Source organism: Oryx dammah, unplaced genomic scaffold (assembly GCF_014754425.2).
Source record: "Oryx dammah isolate SB20612 unplaced genomic scaffold, SCBI_Odam_1.1 HiC_scaffold_17, whole genome shotgun sequence".
NCBI classification, from domain to species: domain Eukaryota; kingdom Metazoa; phylum Chordata; class Mammalia; order Artiodactyla; family Bovidae; genus Oryx; species Oryx dammah.
Genome location: NW_024070201.1, coordinates 74,988,648 through 75,007,783, shown reverse-complemented (window position 1 = coordinate 75,007,783; position 19,136 = coordinate 74,988,648). Strand labels below are relative to the sequence as shown.

The 19,136-nt window shown below is 42.9% G+C and overlaps 1 protein-coding gene across 1 annotated transcript; it reads left to right on the top strand.

Annotated features, from left to right (window-relative positions):
• Positions 1 to 970: 970 nt before the first annotated feature.
• On the top strand, positions 971 to 17,944 carry MTCH2 (mitochondrial carrier 2). The gene is made up of 13 exons (XM_040259276.1): positions 971 to 1,214; positions 3,984 to 4,068; positions 4,222 to 4,328; positions 8,841 to 8,867; positions 9,061 to 9,123; positions 10,640 to 10,697; positions 10,953 to 11,004; positions 11,360 to 11,419; positions 12,585 to 12,678; positions 13,593 to 13,640; positions 14,280 to 14,347; positions 15,889 to 15,964; positions 17,734 to 17,944. Exons 1-13 carry the CDS (start codon positions 1,128 to 1,130, stop codon positions 17,818 to 17,820), a joined length of 912 nt encoding a protein of 303 aa, XP_040115210.1. The 5' UTR covers positions 971 to 1,127; the 3' UTR covers positions 17,821 to 17,944.
• The last annotated feature ends 1,192 nt before the right edge of the window (positions 17,945 to 19,136 follow it).

The following is a 19,136-nucleotide window of genomic DNA, read 5'->3' as shown; positions in this document are numbered from 1 at the left end:
GAACTCACTGGAGGTCTATATTCTGGTGAAGGAGATTAAAAGATAAATTCCAGATAATTATAAGTATTACAAGACGCTATGGTAGGAATAAAGGGTGTGGGGGGTAAATTTAAATAGAGGTCAGAGAAGGTGTTTCCGAGGAGAAGTTAACCTTGAATGAATGAGTGCATGAATAACCCCCTGATGGGTACATTATTCAAACTCATCTAGGTTTTGCTGGTCATTAGATTGTTTATTTATAGTTGGACTATAAAGAAAGCTGAGCTCTGAAGAATTGATGCTTTTGAACTGTGGTGTTGGAGAAGACTCTTGAGAGTCCCTTGGACGGCAAGCAAGGAGATCCAACCAGTCCATCCTAAAGGAAATCAGTCCTGAATATTCATTGGAAGGATTGATGTGGAAACTGAAACTCCAAAACTTTGGCCACCTGATTCGAAGAACTGACTTATTGGAAAAGACCCTGATGCTGGGAAAGATTGAAGGCAGGAGGAGAAGGGGGCGACAGAGGATGAGATGGTTGGATGGCATCACCGACGCGATGGACATGAGTTTGAGTAAACTCCGGGAGTTGGTGATGGACTGGGAGGCCTGGCGTGCTGCAGTCCATGGGGTCGCAAAGAGTCGGACACGACTGAGCGACTGAACTGAACTGAGATTGTGATTCTGACGCTGAATAGCCTTTGGACCTTACATTGCTGATCCCAAAAGCTCAAGTGCAGAGGCAAGAACATCGAGGAGTCCTGTTACAATTCCTTTTATTCCTCTGACCTTGCCCTGGCTGACAGGGTCAGGCCCCATTGCCACTCCCATTCTTCCCCACCCGGAAGCTCTCTGCCTGCGCCAGCGCAGGAGAAACGGCCAGTTCCTAGCGGAGGGCGGGGGAATCCCAGCACAAGACGCGCGCGCCCGGGCCCGGAAGCCCCGCCCCGACGTCTGCGCCGGCTCGCGAGCGCCTGCCGTTTCTGAGGGCGGGGCGGTGGGCGGGGACTGAGCGGGGAGGCGCGCTCCGGGGCGTGCGTGCGCGCGCGCCACGGGCGGGCCAGTGAAGCCGGCGGCCCTGGCACGTGACCCGGGACCGGCTCGGTCGCTTGGTGGCTCGGTCTGTCTGTCCGTCCGCGGGTGCCATCATGGCGGACGCGGCCAGTCAGGTGCTCCTGGGCTCCGGTCTCACCATCCTGTCCCAGCCGCTCATGTACGTGAAGGTGCTCATCCAGGTATGAGTCGTCGCCATTCCCTCCCCGGTTCGGCACCCTGTTCGGTGGCCGCTGCCCAGGGCGCCCGAGGACCGGCTCCAGCCTCCCGGGCCTTCAGTCTCCTGGGATGCTGCCGCTCCGTCTTTGCTGCTCGCCGCTTCCTTCCCCGGAGGGACGACTCCCGTCGTCCGCGGAGCTCCCACTGCCCGTGGGCCTTCCCGAGGTCTCGCCTTCCAGCCGAGCCGTGAGGCCCGCTCCTTTCCCGGTAGCCCAACTGCCGCCCTGCCTTGCCCTGCTCTGCCCGCTGGCTCCCCTGAACTTTGTTTCTCTTCCACGAGGTCGATCCTGGCCGGGCGCCGCCAAGGACTTCCCAACCTTTCCCCTCTCCGCTTCTCTGAAATGAGCGTTCTTCTCTTGTCCCCCGCCCCAAACGCAAGATGTGAAATCTGTTAAAGACAAATATGAGATTTAAGGGGAGCTCACGTTTTATTAGCTTTTGTTTCCTCTTTTTCTTCTTCTTCTTTTTTTTTTGGCTGCTGTTATTGCTGCTTTTCTGTTCCGAGATTTTAGCACCAGATACCCAGAGAAACACAAGGAGCTCATTCAGAAATGATAATCAAGTGGTTGCTGAGTCAAATTTCGGAAGGACGCACTGAGCGCTCTCCAGCAGCAGCCCGTGTGGCTCATGACAGTGAAAATCCCACCTGTCAGAGCTGGACATCAGCTCAGCCCCAAGTTTTGTTAGAGAGTTTTAAGTATATGTATTAGTTTCTAATCTTCTGTGAAATAATTCTTAAGGGGTATTTTCTATTCACAGGCAGGTATGCCAGGGTTTGGAGAAGGCAATGGCACCCCACTCCAGTACTCTTGCCTGGAAAATCCCATGGACAGAGGAGCCTGGAAGGCTGCAGTCCATGAGGTTGCTGAGGGTTGGACAAGACTGAGCAACTTCACTTTCACTTTTCACTTTCATGCATTGGGGAAGGAAATGGCAACCCACTCCAGTGTTCTTGCCTGGAGAATCCCAGGGACGAGGGAGCCTGGTGGGCTGCCATCTGTGGGGTCGCACAGAGTCGGACACGACTGAAGGGACTTAGCAGCATGCCAGGTTTTAACTGACGATAGTGTTGTCAGCTGCCTTTCTAGATTTCCCTGGACAGGTCTTTAATTTTTGAAACTTTTGTTGAGTGTTGAGGTCATTACATCATGCATGGTACCAAGGATAGAAGCCCTGTCCCCACCATCCACCTTTCTGTCAAAAATAGGCATGACACTAGGGAAGGCCCCGTTTCTTACTTTTGAGTTTATGATATTCATTCATATAACATGTTGCTGAGTTGACCCATGTGGATTCAGAACCTATAAATAAAAAACTATTGTAAAATGAGTTATTTAAGAATAGTGGGGGGACTTCCCTGGTGGTCCAGTGGCTAAGTCTTGGGGACCCAGGGGGATCCTTGATCGGGGAGCTAGATCCTGCATGCCACAACAAAGATTGCTACTGCTGAGACCTGGTGGCTGCTGCTGCTGCTAAGTCACTTCAGTCGTGTCCGACTCTGTGCGACCCCGGAGACCGCAGCCCACCAGGCTCCTCCGTCCATGGGATTTTCCAGGCAAGAGTACTGGAGTGGGTTGCCATTGCCTTCTCCAAGACCTGGCACAGCCAAGTAAAAATTTTTTAAATTAAGAACAAAGGAATTCTCTGGAGGTCCATGCTTTCACTGCCAGGGGGCGAGGTTCAGCCCCTGATCAGGGAACTAAGGTCCCCACAAGCTGCATAACATGGCCAAAAAATACAAAAAGAACAAATCTTTGAAATGTACTCTGACATCTAAAACAGAATTGGCACACTTTTAGCTAGGTAATATCTGAGATGAAAGGATTTTGCCATAAATCTGGTATTAGCCATTACCCCGTCATTATCCAGGAGGCAAGATTTTCTAGTGACAGTCAGAACTGTTGCTTCAGAAACTCCTTAATCCTGATTGCACAACATCCTTGTGTTGCCAAGTGTCTCAGGGGTTTTGGTGAAATTCCCAAATACTCAGTTTTAAAAATAGTTGCACTGTGAGCTTTGCCGGAGTTCTTCAGTTGAATAGGTTGAGAATCACAGCAATAGAGAGTTAAGACCATGTCCAACAGCATTCATTCACTCAAGGATCTCTTTGGCACTAAAGACTCTGAATATATTGTAGGGATAACATGATGAAATTAACTCTAAAATGGCCTTCATTAGATTTTTCATGACTGTCTGCTCCTTTAATACAGACTTAGCTTATAATTGTTTACCAAATGAATTATCAAGCTGTATCTGCGTTTGCCGGTGAGTGGTTTGTCTTTCTAGCCAAATATGAGGTTGACATTGGCTTAGTCATCTCACTTTGTCCAAATATTAAAAAAAAAAATGCTAGATTTTCTTTAGAAAATAGTTTTGAGCATCCTCAGTAAACTGTAGCTTTCTTAACGCAAAAAGTCCCTTATTCTCTTTTCGGTTTAATACTAGTCTATCTCAGCTACATGTTTTGTTTTGTTTTGTTTTGTAGAATGTGAACTGAAAGAAAACTTGGAGTTTATTGAAACCAGTCTTAATCAAGTGCCAAAATTTAAAACGAAACAAGACAAAAAAAAAAAGACAGGGGTGATAACTTCATTACTGTCTTGGAAAACATGCACTGCATTTTAACTTATGTTAAAAATTATAACCCTAAATTTGTTCTTTATTCAAGACCTTGCAACCCAAGCATTCCTGGGAATGTTGCCTAGTATTGATATATCCTCTTATTTTCAAAGGTGGGATATGAGCCTCTTGCTCCAACAGTAGGACGAAATATTTTTGGGCGGCAAGTCTGTCAACTTCCTGGTCTCTTTTGTTATGGTGAGTGTCTTTTGGTTTATTTAGAATTGGATGACATTGGCAAGTGTGATAGCAGGAGTCACTGAAAAAAATATATAGAAAGCATGTTTTCTTGAAATTTCTGTGTGACCATTTTTTTCAGCTAGAATGTAAATCTCTGATTTGTGTTCTTAGCTCAGCACATTGCGAGCATTGATGGGAAGCGTGGATTGTTCACAGGCTTAACGCCAAGACTGTGTTCAGGCGTCCTTGGAACTGTGGTCCATGGTAAAGTTTTACAGGTAATAAGAAAATCCATCTTCCCATAGATTTAAATTAGCTTTTAACAACAGTTTGTCCTACTGATTAAGAGCAATTGCAAAGATATATTTATATCCATGGCTTTTCTTCCTCTTGAAAAACATGTACTTGAAATACTCATTGTTAATTCTTTCCTGGGAAGCACGGAGAATTTGTCTAAAATGAAGTAATTGATTTTGATCTACACAGGCTTCCTCTGGACCAGGTGTTCTGAGCAGAAATTAAGTGCACTTATTTGAGCTCCTGAATAGCTTTCTTGGGGCTTCCTTCATTAGTAAAGAATATGCCTGCAATGGGGAAGATGGGACAGGAGCCTCAGGTTCGATCCCTGGGTTGGGAATATCCTCTGGAGAAAGAAATGGCCACCCACTGCAGTATTCTTGCCTGGAAAATCCCACTGACAGAGAAGCCTGGCGGGCTACAGTCCATGGAGTTGCAGTCGAACTTGACTTAAAGACTAAGCATTCATGCATAACTCATCTTATTTCTTCAAAAGACGAAGGAAGCTGGTTAAAACATACATTTCCGGTTTTATTTTCCTTTTATTCCTAGTGTCACTCCTAGTAAACTATTTTCTGTGACAAACTTTTTTTTTTTTTTTAACTTAACAAGATAAACGTTAAAGTCAGGATACTGTTTATTTACGGGAAGAGGCAGGGAGACCAGGCATGGGATACTAGGGTAATGGAAATGATTTTCCCTAACCTGGATCATGGCTGTGTGGATATTTGCCATTTAATTATTTGTTCCACTGTGCATTTGTCTTTTGTACCCTCTGTTTTTGTGTTACACTGGGTAAATTTAAATGTTTGTTTTTTAAGAAAACCTCACCCAAGTGTTTGCATTGACTATAAGGGTAATGGTTACTTTTGAGAAGAGGGAAGGAAATGAAGGGTGGAACTTTAGCTGTATCTGTGGCAGTTTATTTTACAAAGGCAAGAAATTTTAAGCAGAAAGGTCAAAATGTTAACATCTGTTTAAGCTTAGTAGGTGATACATAGGTAATGAATCGTTTCCTTAATCTGTGTGTTTGAGTTGTTTCATAAAGTGTTTTTAAAAACATCACAGTTAATCTCTTTGGTGGTTATCCTTCTGCTTTGCTGTGTTCTTTTAACTTTAGATACTTAGACTGTACTTGTCTCTCAGTTGAGCCAGATACACTGTAGGTCAGCAAAATTGCCTCTTGGTATATTTGTGGAGGTGTTATACATACAAATTCTGTACCATTTAGAACAGTTCGTGGGAAGGTTGTTCAGTATGAGTAGAGTTGAGAATATAAAATTAATGGGTTTTCTTCTTCTTTATTCTGTCTCCCACTGGCGTCAAAGATAATATTACCTTCTGTGCTCTAGTTCTTAAAAGTGTAGCAGTATTTGCTAACCAAATCTATGTAGTATTTTTAACCTATATATCAAATGTGTTAAATTCCAAATGTTTCAGTTCAGTTCAGTCGCTCAGTCGTGTCCCACTCTTTGCGACCCCATGAATCGCAGCACGCCAGGCCTCCCTGTCCATCACCATCTCCCGGAGTTCACTCAGACTCACGTCCATCGAGTCCGTGATGCCATCTAGCCATCTCATCCTCGGTCGTCCCCTTCTCCTGCCCCCAATCCCTCCCAGCATCAGGGTCTTTTCCAATGAGTCAACTCTTCGCATGAGGTGGCCAAAGTACTGGAGTTTCAGCTTTAGCATCATTCCTTCCAAAGAAATCCCAGGGTTGATCTCCTTCAGAATGGACTGGTTGGATCTCCTTGCAGTCCAAGGGACTCTCAAGAGTCTTCTCCAACACCACAGTTCAAAAGCATCAATTCTTCGGCGCTCAGCCTTCTTCAGAGTCCAACTCTCACATCCATACATGACCACAGGAAAAACCATAGCCTTGACTAGACGGACCTTAGTCGGCAAAGTAATGTCTCTGCTTTTGAATATACTATCTAGGTTGTTCATAACTTTTCTTCCAAGGAGTAAGCGTCTTTTAATTTCATAGCTGCAATCACCATCTGCAGTGATTTGGGAGCCCCAAAAACTAAAGTCTGACACTGTTTCCACTGTTTCCCCATCTGTTTTCCATGAAGTGATGGGACCGGATGCCATGATCTTCGTTTTCTGAATGTTGAGCTTTAAGCCAACTTTTTCACTCTCCTCTTTCACTTTCATCATGAGGCTTTTTAGCTCCTCTTCACTTTCTGCCATAAGGGTGGTGTCATCTGCATATCTGAGGTTATTGATATTTCTCCCAGCAATCTTGATTCCAGCTTGTGCTTCTTCCAGACCAAAACCATTTATTTCAAGCAGTGCTCGGGACAGTCCTCCATGCGCTTTTTAAAGTGGCTTTAACAGTGCCCCAGTTCTACTGGATAAAAATGTGTTACCATTTGATGAGCAAATCATGATTTTGTTGAACAGTTTCGTGATCTGATTAGCTTAGGTTTTAAATTCTCTTCAGACTTTGTTGAGTTGATTTGGAGAGGTTTTCCAGTCAGTTCTTCTTGTGGAAGCTGTTTTGTTATTCATTGTACTTACTCTGTCGTCATGCCTGTGGACTGATGAGCCACTATTTTGGGTGGCCCTTGGGTCAGGGTCACCCAAACGGTATTCTAGTATTCTGGCCTGGAGAATTCCATGCACTGCATAGTCCATGGGGTCACAAAGAGGTGGACACAGCTGAGTGACTTTGACGTGGGTCAGAGTGATGGAGTGTTAACGGACTGATATTTTTGGGCCTGGATTACTACTCTCTTTTTCCAGCCCACACCATTATCTGACGCAGTGAAAGTGTTGTTGTTACCCAAGTGAGGTTTAGATTTTTTTTTCAATCTATGCTGCAGACACCATGTGGAATCTTAGTTCTCCAACCAGGAAAAATGCATACCTCTTGCAGTAGAAGCTCAGAGCCTTCACCTCTGGACCTCCAGGGAAGTTTTCATGTGGGAAAACAGTTGCCATCTAGTTCAAAGAGGTTAATGTGTAGGCTTAGAGCAAGAGTGAAATTACTCTTGTAATTACTCTTGAATTAAGTTCCTTTATGTAAAGGAAAAGTAAGACAAACTTGAGGTAGCCAGGTATCTGGAATATGTGTTCACACGTAGCCAGGTAAAATAGAACAGGGTCTTGGTACTACACTTAGAATCAAAAGCAGTTTACACAGTCAAGAAGAAAGACCAATTTAGGATTGACGAGACTGTTTTAGACTTTGTTAGAGTTCTGTATATCTGAACAAGAATTAAATTGATATCTGTTCAGGATAATGTAGAAGAGACGGTTGAAATTTTTATTAACAGTGAAAACCAAAGTCTAGAAATGAGTGAGAATTTTTAAAGATGCCTGAAACGGTTAGAAGTAATTTCTGGCCAAAGATCTGGAATTTGGCCCAAAACCATCATTTCACTTTGTGATGTTTGTCCTCTTCCCTCTGATTTTCTTTTTAAGAAATGCAGTTCTTTTTGCAAAAGACAAGTGTCTATTTTTTAAACCTCGTTATGTCTAGGAAGTCAGTTGTGTGGTTCTTATATTTCTCCTAGCCCACCTTCTGTTTCTGAAATATCCCACAAATAATATTTCCTCTTCCAGTGCAGCCTAAGCTCTGGCAGTTTGCCAGAATTAAGAAAGCATCTTCTCTCTTGTTTGGCTCAGAAACAGTCAAATTCAAAAGGAAAAGTGAGGCAGGTTTAGCTATTCTGACTTAGTACCAGTTCTCTGTTCTTTGTACTGGGAAGGAAAGCATCTTGCCCTAATTTGGTATTGGGCCTGAGTTTTTCCGTGAAAAAGTCCTGAGGCTTTTTCTGTAGCGGTAGTCCTCTGAGTGTGTGCTAAGTTGTTTCACTGGTATCTGATTCTTTGCTGGTCAGACACCTCTGTCCCTGGGATTCTCCAGGTCAGAATACTGGGAGTGGGTTGCCATGCCCTCCTCCAGTGGATCTTCTGACTCAGGGATCAAACCTGCATCTCCTGTGTCTCCTGAATTGACGGGCAGGTTCTTTACTACTAGCACCACTTGGGAAGCACTGTTTTTACCAGTTTATTTTGTTAGTGTGTGTTTAGTAAATCATGCTCTTGGAGTTTTGTTTTGTTTTCCTTTTTCTTCTTTTTAAATACTTATGTAATTTATTTGGCTGCACCTAGTCTTCGTTGAGGAATGTGAGATCTTTTAGTTGCAGCCTGCGAGCTCTTAATTGGAGCGGGAGGAGCTAGTTCCCTGATCAGGACCCGGGCCCTGTACTGGGAGCGTGGAGTCTCAACCACTGGACCGCCTGGAAGTCCCTCCTTTTTCTTCTTTTAGATATCTTAGCAACAGGATCATCTAAAAGATACTTGTTAATGTTAATTTTTCCAAGTGTTAATTAGAAATAGAAGTTAATGGGAAATTTACAGCCCTACCCCCCAAAAAATCAACCATTTTAATTTCTGCCAATCAATAGGGTTTTCCTTTTATGTCCTATCTCAGTGACACTACGATAGACCTAATCATTCTTTTCTTTTCTCTTCCTTTGTAGCATTACCAGGAGTGTGACAAGGCTGAGGTATGTTGAAGCCAGTGTGTATGCTTGAGCCATTTTCCCCGCAAGCCGCTGCTGTTCGTTGTCCTCTTTAGGAAAAGGGACAAGCAGTCAGCTTTCCTTTTATCGTGGAGAATGTTTTTATACAGGGTGGCCACCGATTTGACCAGTTCTGTTGAAAACCATCACAATAGCAATCTTTCATTTTGATTTCCAGGAGTCAGGATCTGGAAATGTACAGAAAGAAGTTTCATCTTCCTTTGACCAGGTTATCAAGGAGGTGAGATGATTATGATCTCTAAATCAGAGCGGAGTGGCAGTTATGGAATCAGGATCATCAGGCCTGTATGTTCAGTGTTCCAAGGGAAATTAAACCTTCGATTTAATACGGGCTTTACTGCATGCAGAACAGAAAGAAAAATGCATTGCTTGCTGTTTGGAATTGCTGCATTTCAAGGAAACATATTTTGCCCACTCATTTCATCTTTAATATTGAAGAGGTTTCTATTGAAACTTCTTATAATAGAGTTGAAAATCTCTGGCCCAAAAGTGTTAACATATAGGAGCCAAGGCCGTGTGTGTGATGCACATTCTATATCTAGAAACGCTTTTACAACATTAATCTGACTGTGAAATGCCCTCATCATTCATTTCCCACCCCTATCTTCTGCCATTGGAGTTGGTTGCATGCCTAACTTAATAATACTCTTTTTTATTTCTTAGTCTTGACATTATTTAATTGTCTATAGTAAGGTCATGATTTTCAGTAAAAGCTGCCTTCAAAAACATATTGTGGCTTTCTGGATGGCACAGTGGTAGAGAATCCACCTGCCAGTGTGGGGGCCTCAAGATCTTGATTTGGGTTCGATCCCTGGGTCGGAAAGATCCCCTGGAGAAGGAAATGGCAACCCACTCCAGTATTCTTGCCTAGGAAATCCCGTGGACAGAGGAGCCTGTTGGGCTACAGTCCGTGGGATCACAAAGAGTCGGACATGACTAAGTAGTGACTGAGCAAGGAGCACAGAGATACACATATTAATATGTGTTTTTTATTTTCTTAACTGCATTGAGTTCATCCTGCGGCTCTTAGAACTACCATTAGAATAGAGGTGAGGGATCTCTTAACTAAGTGCAAACGTGAATGACAGACCTTCTGTATTTACAACCTACCTCCAAGTACTGTGGTTGAATTTTCTTACTAACCTCTTTACAGAATCCTGGGTAAGAAAGAGAAGCTGGGATAAATACAGGAGCTCCAGGATACTGCGTAGTTGGTTACAGGGTTGTGGTCAAAAAACCAAACCAAAGTTGTTCTGTTGTCCTCAGGATATTGGTGTTGATTAAATAGAGCCTGACATTTGCCTAGTGTAGACATCAGAGTCTCTGAAATCACTCGCAATGAGAGAGCCACTTCATAATCTAAACACAGTCCTCTTGAGTTTTATTCCAGCTAGGTTACCACACCTCCTGCATTTCAAGCACAGACCGCCAGGGAAGTCCCTTTACCTGTTTCTTTGCTTTTGTTTTTCTTTGCGATGATAATAGAAATCTGCTTTACAGAGTCGTTTTGAGACGTAACATTGAAACCCCTGAGTGGAAGCTGTGCTAGAATGAGGTTGTGTCATATTGCACCCTATTGGGGCTGCTCATCCTGACTCCAGGAAGGGCCTCCAGGAAGGGCAGGAGTGCTGTGCCACCCACTTTCTTACCCTTCAGTGCCCCCCCACGTGACTTCTTGCAGGAATGTAAGTGTCATTTTTTCAGATTTCACAAGTGTGTGTGTCGATTGTTTCTAGACGACTCGGGAGATGATGGCCCGTTCTGCTGCTACCCTCATCACGCATCCCTTCCACGGTAGGTGCGCAGTGGGCAACTGAGATTCGACTTTTTATCTCTCTCTGTATCATGATCTCTCCTGTCTACGTCCATAGGCGGACATGAGAGTTCACTAAAGTGCCTTGCCTGTGTGTTTTTGGTTTGCTTGTTTTGGTTTTTATCTAATTTATCCAGATACCAAAAGTGTCTGTAGGTGGGCAAAACTTTTTCTTTTTCAGGGCTATTAAAATTTATCTGGATGTAGGTTAAAAATCGTTCCTCTGTATTCTTTAGTGATCACTCTGAGATCTATGGTACAATTCATTGGCAGAGAATCCAAGTACTGGTAAGTGTTTCTGTTTTCAAGTCTTCAAGGAGATCTGTTAATGCCAAATACTTTACTTTACATGTCTGTGATGCCTTAGAGCTTGCAAAGCAAATTCATATATCTTATATCATTTGACCTACACACACACACACACACACCCCCCACCCCATACCCACTGAAGCCAGAATTCACCCTGACTCCATGTGACTACACCCTTAGGTAACAGTATCTCCCCTTCTGTTTCTGAATTCATCTGTCTTTGCGGAATGAGGGAGGTAGAAAAGGGAGGGGTGCTGGGGGTGTGACCTTGTCCAAAGTGGCAGTTGAACCTTGTAATCTGAATGTACTTTACCTTTCCTCCTTCTAAACCTAGTGGACTTTGTGACTCCATAGCAACAATCTATCGGGAAGAGGGCCTCCTAGGATTTTTTGCGTGAGTAAATTACTGATTTGTGGGTGTGATTTTTGTGTGAGTAGGAAGCTTTGACATGACTCCTTGTTTCAGCCTCAGGGAAAATGTACTCTCTGGGTTTATTTCATGTTAAACTGTGTTTTGGCCCCTCTGACTTAAATGCTCTTGTAAGAGATCTCAAACTTTTGCTCTGCACATCTGAAATGGTTGAAAGGAGAGGGTTTTTTTAATTAATAAATTCATTCCAAGTTTCTACCCTCATAGTAAATTTTCAGTTGCTATACAGTTGATAAAATGAGGAAAGTTCGTTTTGGAAAAATGGAAAGCTGTCTAATAGGCGTCTTTCTCATCCTCAGAGTGTGTTTGTGCACCGTGTTCATTCTCTTGAATTTACTTGAGAAGAACTTAGGCTAAAGTAAATTACTACCTTAGTTCTGTTAATGACAAAAACTGCATTCTTAACTAAATGGTCCTTTTTAATTTTCAGTGTTTCCACATTGTTGATTTTTGTTTATCATAAATATTCTGGGAAATAGACAAGATAGCTATTATTATTCTCATTTTAGAGATTAAAAAAAAACAAAACTAATGCTCTGGGAAGTTGATTTGCTGATAAGTGGTAGAAGTGGCATTTAATCCTTAGTCTTCAGTCTGAGAGGTAACCTTTGTCCCATTGTTCCACACTGCCTTGCCTAGCTTACCTAGGCCCTGGAAATGTGTTTTCTGATGCCTCTCACCTGTGTCCACGTTTGGGCCATTTTCATTTTGTCATTTTTCTCATCTTTTGCATGGCCAAATTTGGATATCAAGTAGTCTAGCAATAATCATATTTAAGTCTCTTCTCTGAAGTAGGCAAATTATTTGCCTCCCTGATTATAGTTATTAATAGTAAAAGGTGAGCCATTGGCCATAGCTTAGAGGGATGTAGCCTTTAAAATTCTCATTTAAAAAATGAGAATACAAGTCATTAGAGATTAGCTCCAAGAACAGTTGTATTAATTAGGATGAACTGGTTACGTTCTGGTATTTGGTTCCTTTCAGTTCTCGAGAATGTTTTAAAATCTCTATTTTTTAATTGAAGGATAAATAAATTATTGTATGATTTATATAAATGAATATAAATGAGTGGATTATCTTTCAACTGATCGGACCTCTTGGTTCTTGTTTTTATTGCTTCTTCATGCAGGGGTCTTATTCCTCGCCTCCTCGGTGACATCATTTCCTTGTGGCTCTGTAACTCGCTGGCCTACCTCGTCAATACCTATGCATTGGACAGTGGGGTAGGTTGGGCTCCTGATGAGATGCGCTGGCGCTGACTTCACAGTCCCCGCCTGGCAGCTAGCTAAGATGGCAGCTGGTGATATGAGACTCACCATTATATAGCTAAATATTAATGGTCAGATTTTCAGAGGCTAATGGAATGATCTACACTGCTTACCTCAGAGAGAGGCACCTGGAAAGGGTCTGGCAGGGTGAGCCTAAGCTTCTGCAAGGAGATTGCTTCTTTATTGATGCCTAATGTTAGAGGACACCATGAAGCAGAATAATTCTATCGTATATTCAGGGGTTTCATCTAATTGGAAGTGCTAAGGGGACTCTTACATTGGGCTTTCTGGAAACTTCAGCCTGGGCCGGGAGGTTGAGAATCAACTTTCCCTAAAAGTCATGTTTCTGCAGCCTCAGCAGCTGTAGACTTCTTTGAACCCAAGAGAGTTCCATAGCATGGTGGAAACGAGAACACACCCAGGCCAGAGGTAGGACCAAAAGTCCATGCACTTGGTTACTTGAGTATAGAGCCTGATCTTCCCCACAGTGTCTGGGACACAGCTGGGTGTATACAGGAGTGACTTGGCCCTAAGAGTACCATCAATGTGGTTTCTGGGAGTTGTATTTCTAGGACATGGGAAAAGATTCCCAGTCTCACTTCCTGGTGCTTTTGAAATCCTGAGGCCATTGTATTAGTTCCTAGAAGCCATCCTAGTCTTACATGAACTTGCCTGTTAATGTTGAGTCAAGGTGATCATTTTGACCACTTCTAGCCAGTCTTTTATGTTTTCATCCTGTAAATTAGTTTTCAGGTTGTCAAAGAACTTGAATTCTGAAATAGACTGTTTTGATATGGGGAGGACAATTAGCTGTTAATATCAGCTTAATTTTCTCACTCGTTCTAATAAAGGCTTTCTTCCTATTACAGGTTTCCACCATGAATGAAATGAAGAGTTATTCCCAAGCTGTCACAGGAGTAGGTTTTTAAACATCCTCTTAACCTTTGAGTAGTAGTTTTGTTTTCTTTGAAATTTAGAATGTGTCGTTACTGTTTTTTGGTCAGAGGTATGAACAACCCAGAGTCCCAGCATCACAGTAGCAGAAATAACAAACCCACATGGTTTGGCGCTGGTCGGCTTCCAGAGGGGTCAGCGGGCATTTCTCAACGCAGACCTGCCCCACTTCCTTCTGTGTCCTGCCAGACGTATACTGAGCCCTTCAGTCTCTTCACTCATGTGGAGCCTTCCAGTGGCTGACTTTTGAAGTAGCTTCCATTGTCTTTGGAAAGATGTTTATGTTTTCTTGTTTTCTTCAGGGCTGTTTTGAAATGCTTATTGTACTTAGTTTTAAATGTTGAAGTTCAGTTGTATTTGAATGAGGCTCAGTCACAGAATAAGAGAAGTCTTCTGACCTTTGGTGAAAAGGTTGCATGGTAAGGGGAGAAACATCTCCAGACTCCAAAATGTGTAATTTAGTCTTAACCTGGTATACAGAGAAAGCAAAAGCAGTGTTGGCACATTTGACCACAGCAGCACTAGGACTAAGGGTGAGGAAGGAGAAACATAAGAGAGGCCAGGCATGAGTTAATAACTGAGCTGTTTTTTCCTCTTTACAGTTTTTTGCCAGCATGTTGACCTATCCCTTTGTGCTTGTCTCTAATCTTATGGCTGTCAACAACTGTGGGTAAGTGCCATTTCTTATCCTAGTAATTGGCTGCCTGTATGCCTGACAGGCAGAGCAGTCCTGGTAGAAATTTGGTAAGGATAAGTACAGGTGATGCTATGGATAGATTCCTAATTCTTTTCTGTCTGCCCCATACACCAGCAGTGCCATCAATTTATATTATAAGCAGTCTCTTCATATCCTGTTTTGAACTAGAGAAGGGCACAAATAATATTTCTCAAGTACTTATAAATAGTATGCACTTGCCAGTAGTCTAGGTTCTTTTCTGAAAATAGTGGAATAATGATCAAATTACTCTCACATCTTTTCCTTATATTAATCCTTATCCTCTCCTACAAACATTACGAAAAGTATGTTAGGGATTGAATGACAGCCTCTACCTGTTTTTCATCAGGGCTTCATGGAAAAAGTGTTTTAAAGTAAGAAAAGTAGAAAATTTGGTTGAAAATGGAAAGTTTCTCGACCTTTCATGTATTGACTGGGAAGGAAGGCCAGGGGTGGGGATGGACGCCACTGATTTCCACATGCCAGGTGACTACCAGGTGGGACAGAAGCACAGTTACCATATTCTGTTCTGTGATTTGCGGATCGGCTGCCACGTTGTAGCCCAGAGCAGGCTTGAAGGATGAGATAAGTGTGTTCTTGTTATTTGCAGTTTTTTTAGAGAAGTGGCTTCCCTGTGGCTCAGTCGATAAAGAGTCTGCCCACAATGCTGGAGACCTGGGTTTGATCCCTGGGTCGAGAAGATCCCCTAGAGAAGGAAAGGGAACCCACTCCAGTATTCTTACCTGGAGAATTCCATGGACAGAGGAGCCTGGGGGACTGTAGTTCATGGGGTCACAAAGAGTCAGGCACAACCAGGTGCCTAACTTTCACTTCAGAGAAGAGGAGGGTAGGAGTTAGGCCTGAGTAAGGGCGTGTAGTCACCGCAGTTTCACACCACTATCCACTGTCATGTTGGAGTCTTTTGAACACCACGTAGTTTTAAATTCCCTGCCTTAGCTCTTTACTCATATAATTGCTATGTTCTAGTAATTAGTAATTAGCTCTAGTAAGAGCTTCCCTGGTGGCTCAGATGGTAAAGCATCTGCCTACAATGTGGGAGACCCGGGTTCGATCCCTGGTTAGGAAGATCTCCTGGAGAAGGAAATGGCGACCCACTCCAGTATTCTTGCCTGGAGAATCCCACGGACGGAGGAGCCTGGTGGGCTACAGTCCATGGGGTTGCAAAGAGTCGGACACAACTGAGTGAGCTTCACAGAGAATTTCATGTGTCCACTAATTAAAACCTAGATGTTTTAGAAAATACATAACTAAAGTTTCTCTTTATGTGTTGATTCAAAACCTAAATGTAAGAAAGTGGGATCTGTTTTGGATCCTCAGTCTTCCCCCTGTGCCAACAGAATTTGTCTCTACAGAACCGCTAAAATTGCTGCTCAGGGAACCTTCCAGGCAGAATATTTTGACCAAGATCTATTGAGCTCTTGAGAGAATGTTTTATAAATATTGACTTCGGTAACTAATCCCTTTTTCTATTTCAGGCTTGCTGGTGGATGCCCTCCCTACGCCCCAATATATTCTTCTTGGATAGATTGCTGGTACATGCTGCAGAAAGAGGTACTTCTCTCTCATTCTCTCTTTCCTCCCTCCCTCTCTCTGCCTCCCTCGCTCCCGCCTCCTCCCTTCCTCATAGTTTCTGGAGTTTTTTTGCTTGTTTTCTTAAAAGTCTCTGGGATCCCAGGTTAATTCTTACAGGTTATCCTTTAGTTACCCCAGTTAAACGCATCCTTCTAACTCTGGCATAGCTGTAAAATACGCTGCTTAGAAATTATCAGGAGAGGTGGAGAAGGAAGAATTCCTGGATGTGATCTGGTATCTGTTTGAGTGGTTACATTCGAATTACAAATAAGGTCTGGGCAGTCAGTTATTCTGGTTATTAAAATGATGCCCTGGATTTCAGATTACTTTCTCAAACCTCATCTTCTTGTAACTTGTCAGGATATATTCTGAAATTCATTTTCTAATATATTTAGAGAAGCTGAGAAATAGTTGTTTGTTTACAACATTATTTGCCGTCGTGTTGTCCGCGGAGCTGCTCTCTCGCGTCTGCAGTCACGTTAGTGGATGCGGTGCCCAGATTCCAGTGTGTTCTTTGCTTTTGCTACGGGGTAGGTCATCTCCAACCAAAAATTCTTGATCGGTCTAGGCAGAGCTTTAATAGGAACCAAAATAGTGAGTGGCTGTGCCCTAAATTTAACGTGGATCGCTTAGAGTGGCCATCAGTTGAAAGCTGTTTTTGAGTGGGAAGCACTTTGTAGAGGACTGTGAAGGAAAGCGTTTGAGAAAGCTCTTTGTTGCACGCTGTTAGAGCGCTGTGACACTGATGAGAAAGGCCTTTGTTCCTGGGGCTTAGGCTTCCCAGCCTGAACTCTGAATGTAGAGGCCTAAGCTGGGGGGCTTTTGCTCAGTGGACCTGACAAGCCCCTCTGTGAACCCAGGCCAGAACGCTTGGATGGTTGCCGGACAGCCCTAACATGAACATTCAACCCTCTGCTATAGAAAGAAACCAAATAGAAAATTATTAGGGTATCAGACACTTTACAGTTGAACCTTTAAGTGCTTAAGACAACAGCAAATGTTAACTGATCATTCACTGTATTCGAGGCATCATGCTAAGAGTTCTCCATGTTTCAGCTCATGCAACCCTCAAAATAACCTTGTGAGGAGAGAGACTATACTTTACCGTTCCGCCTCACATATGAAGAAGCTAGGACTTTGGACAGTTAAATGATGCCAATTGTGTAGCCCATGGCCACACAGCTTGTATTTGGGAGAGCAGGATCTACGTGCAGGCTGTCTAACTTAGAGTCTGCTCAATTAAACTCACAACATGACTACTTTATTTATAAGATTTTATAAGTACTCCCTAGAGATCTGACCGTTCCGTTCAAAACAAATGAAAGCTGACATGGGGACTTCCCCGGTGGTCCAGAGGTTGACTCCGCACTTACACGGCAATGGGCACGAGTTCCAACCCTGATCAGGTGTGCAGCCAAAAAAAATACAAACAAAAGCTGGCGCTTACTACGTGTTAGGACTGTTCACGACACTTGACATGAATTGACACACTTGATGGCCCAGCTAACTAGCAAATAGCAGAGCCAGAATCTGCCTTGGAAGATCTGTCTAAATTAGAAATCCTTGCCTTTATCCCCGTGTCAAAATGGTAGTTAGTTCCACAGAGGCGCAGCTTGCGTCAGAGGTGACATGTTGCTGGTCATTTCGTTTCCCAGAAATATGTCCAGTTGGATGTCTTTGCTGCTTTGGACTAGCTGACCTCATTTTCACACTAGACTTTATTTGTATTTATTTTATTTTTCTTTCAGGGAAATATGAGCCGAGGAAATAGCTTGTTTTTCCGGAAGGTCCCCTTTGGGAAGACTTACTGTTGTGACCTGAGAATGTTAATTTGAAGATGTGGGACAGGGACAGTGACATTTCTATAGTCCCAGACGCACAGAATTATGGGAGAGAATGTTGATTTCTATACAGTGTGGCGCGCTTTTTTAAATAATCATTTAATCTTGGGAAAATGGAGGTGTTTGGTGTCTGCCTTTTTTGTTCTTTTTCCCAGCACATGATTTACCACTGATCCTCCCCCTGAAATGGGACATTTTTACCCCAGGTTATTTTACTTAAGAAGTTGCATTTACCTAAAGGTACCGGCAAGTTGTCACGCAATTTGAGTCTCAATGTTTTGTAAAATGAAGAGAGTACAGTCCCATGAAGAAAGAGAAATAATTCTGTAAAACTTAAGAAAATGAATAAGGCAAATGATACGGGAAGTTACAAACTACCTTTTCTTTGGTAGAGCACAAAACTCAGCGGCATCCACTGGGACCTGCCTCCCAGCATATTCTTCTTAGCACATTCAATTAACCCTGTCTCTCACACCTCACAGAAAGGACAATACACGCCTAACCTACCCTAGAAAATCTGCACGCTGTTATTGCAAAGCAAGAAATTGTGTGGCCAACAACAAGAAAAAAGGACAGTTACAGAGAATTAGCAGGATTTGGAAAGGAAGTGTAATGTCTCCTTTTTGCCCCTCAAAGAAGTTCTTACTGTCATGTAAAGTATGAAAAGCAAATACTGTAGCGTTAGCCTTACCAGTCCCTAAATTACATCGTCATACAGTTCTAATTGTATATAATCTTTTGTTCTTCAGTTTTTTATTTTGTTTGCATTTTGTCATTGCAGAAGGTGAGTAGTTTGGTTTTCATTCCTCATGACACCCTTGGAAGGTGTACTTGTAATCTCACGTCTGATGGTGCAGACTTAAATCCATAAGATTCTTAGACTATTGATCAGCTCGCATGTCGTACCCTCAGTTAGGCATGTTAACATTCATAGTAGGGGAAAAAAATCATTTTAGAAGGAAATAAATTGTCACTCAAACACAAAGCTCTTATTTTACTCAGGCCTTTTCCAAGCAGGTTGTAATGCTCTTAAAATGAGAAAGCATTTGGTTTTACTTATTTAAATAATCCACTGGGTTGTTGCCAAATGAGTAAACGCTTCATTTGCTGTTTCTCAGAAGAATTCGCTACTTCCCGTCAAAGCAGCAGCACCCACAGTGTTAGACTGAGCACGCAGGGTCTCCTCTCCTCACCCCCACACCCCGAGTTTTAAGAATATAGCCTGAAGCTCGTGAGTAGCATAACTTACCTTGAAATGTCTTTGATGTCTCTTTGTCTCAAAAAGCAATGTAAATTTTATATTCTATTCA

Excerpts from the sequence above, each read along its gene's own strand:
- MTCH2 (XM_040259276.1), top strand. The coding sequence starts at position 1,128 with ATGGCGGACGCGGCCAGTCAGGTGCTCCTGGGCTCCGGTCTCACCATC. Across the intron at positions 4,329-8,840 it reads TCCATGGTAAAGTTTTACAG|CATTACCAGGAGTGTGACAA; the intron begins GTAATAAGAAAA and ends CTTCCTTTGTAG. Across the intron at positions 8,868-9,060 it reads AGGAGTGTGACAAGGCTGAG|GAGTCAGGATCTGGAAATGT; the intron begins GTATGTTGAAGC and ends TTTGATTTCCAG.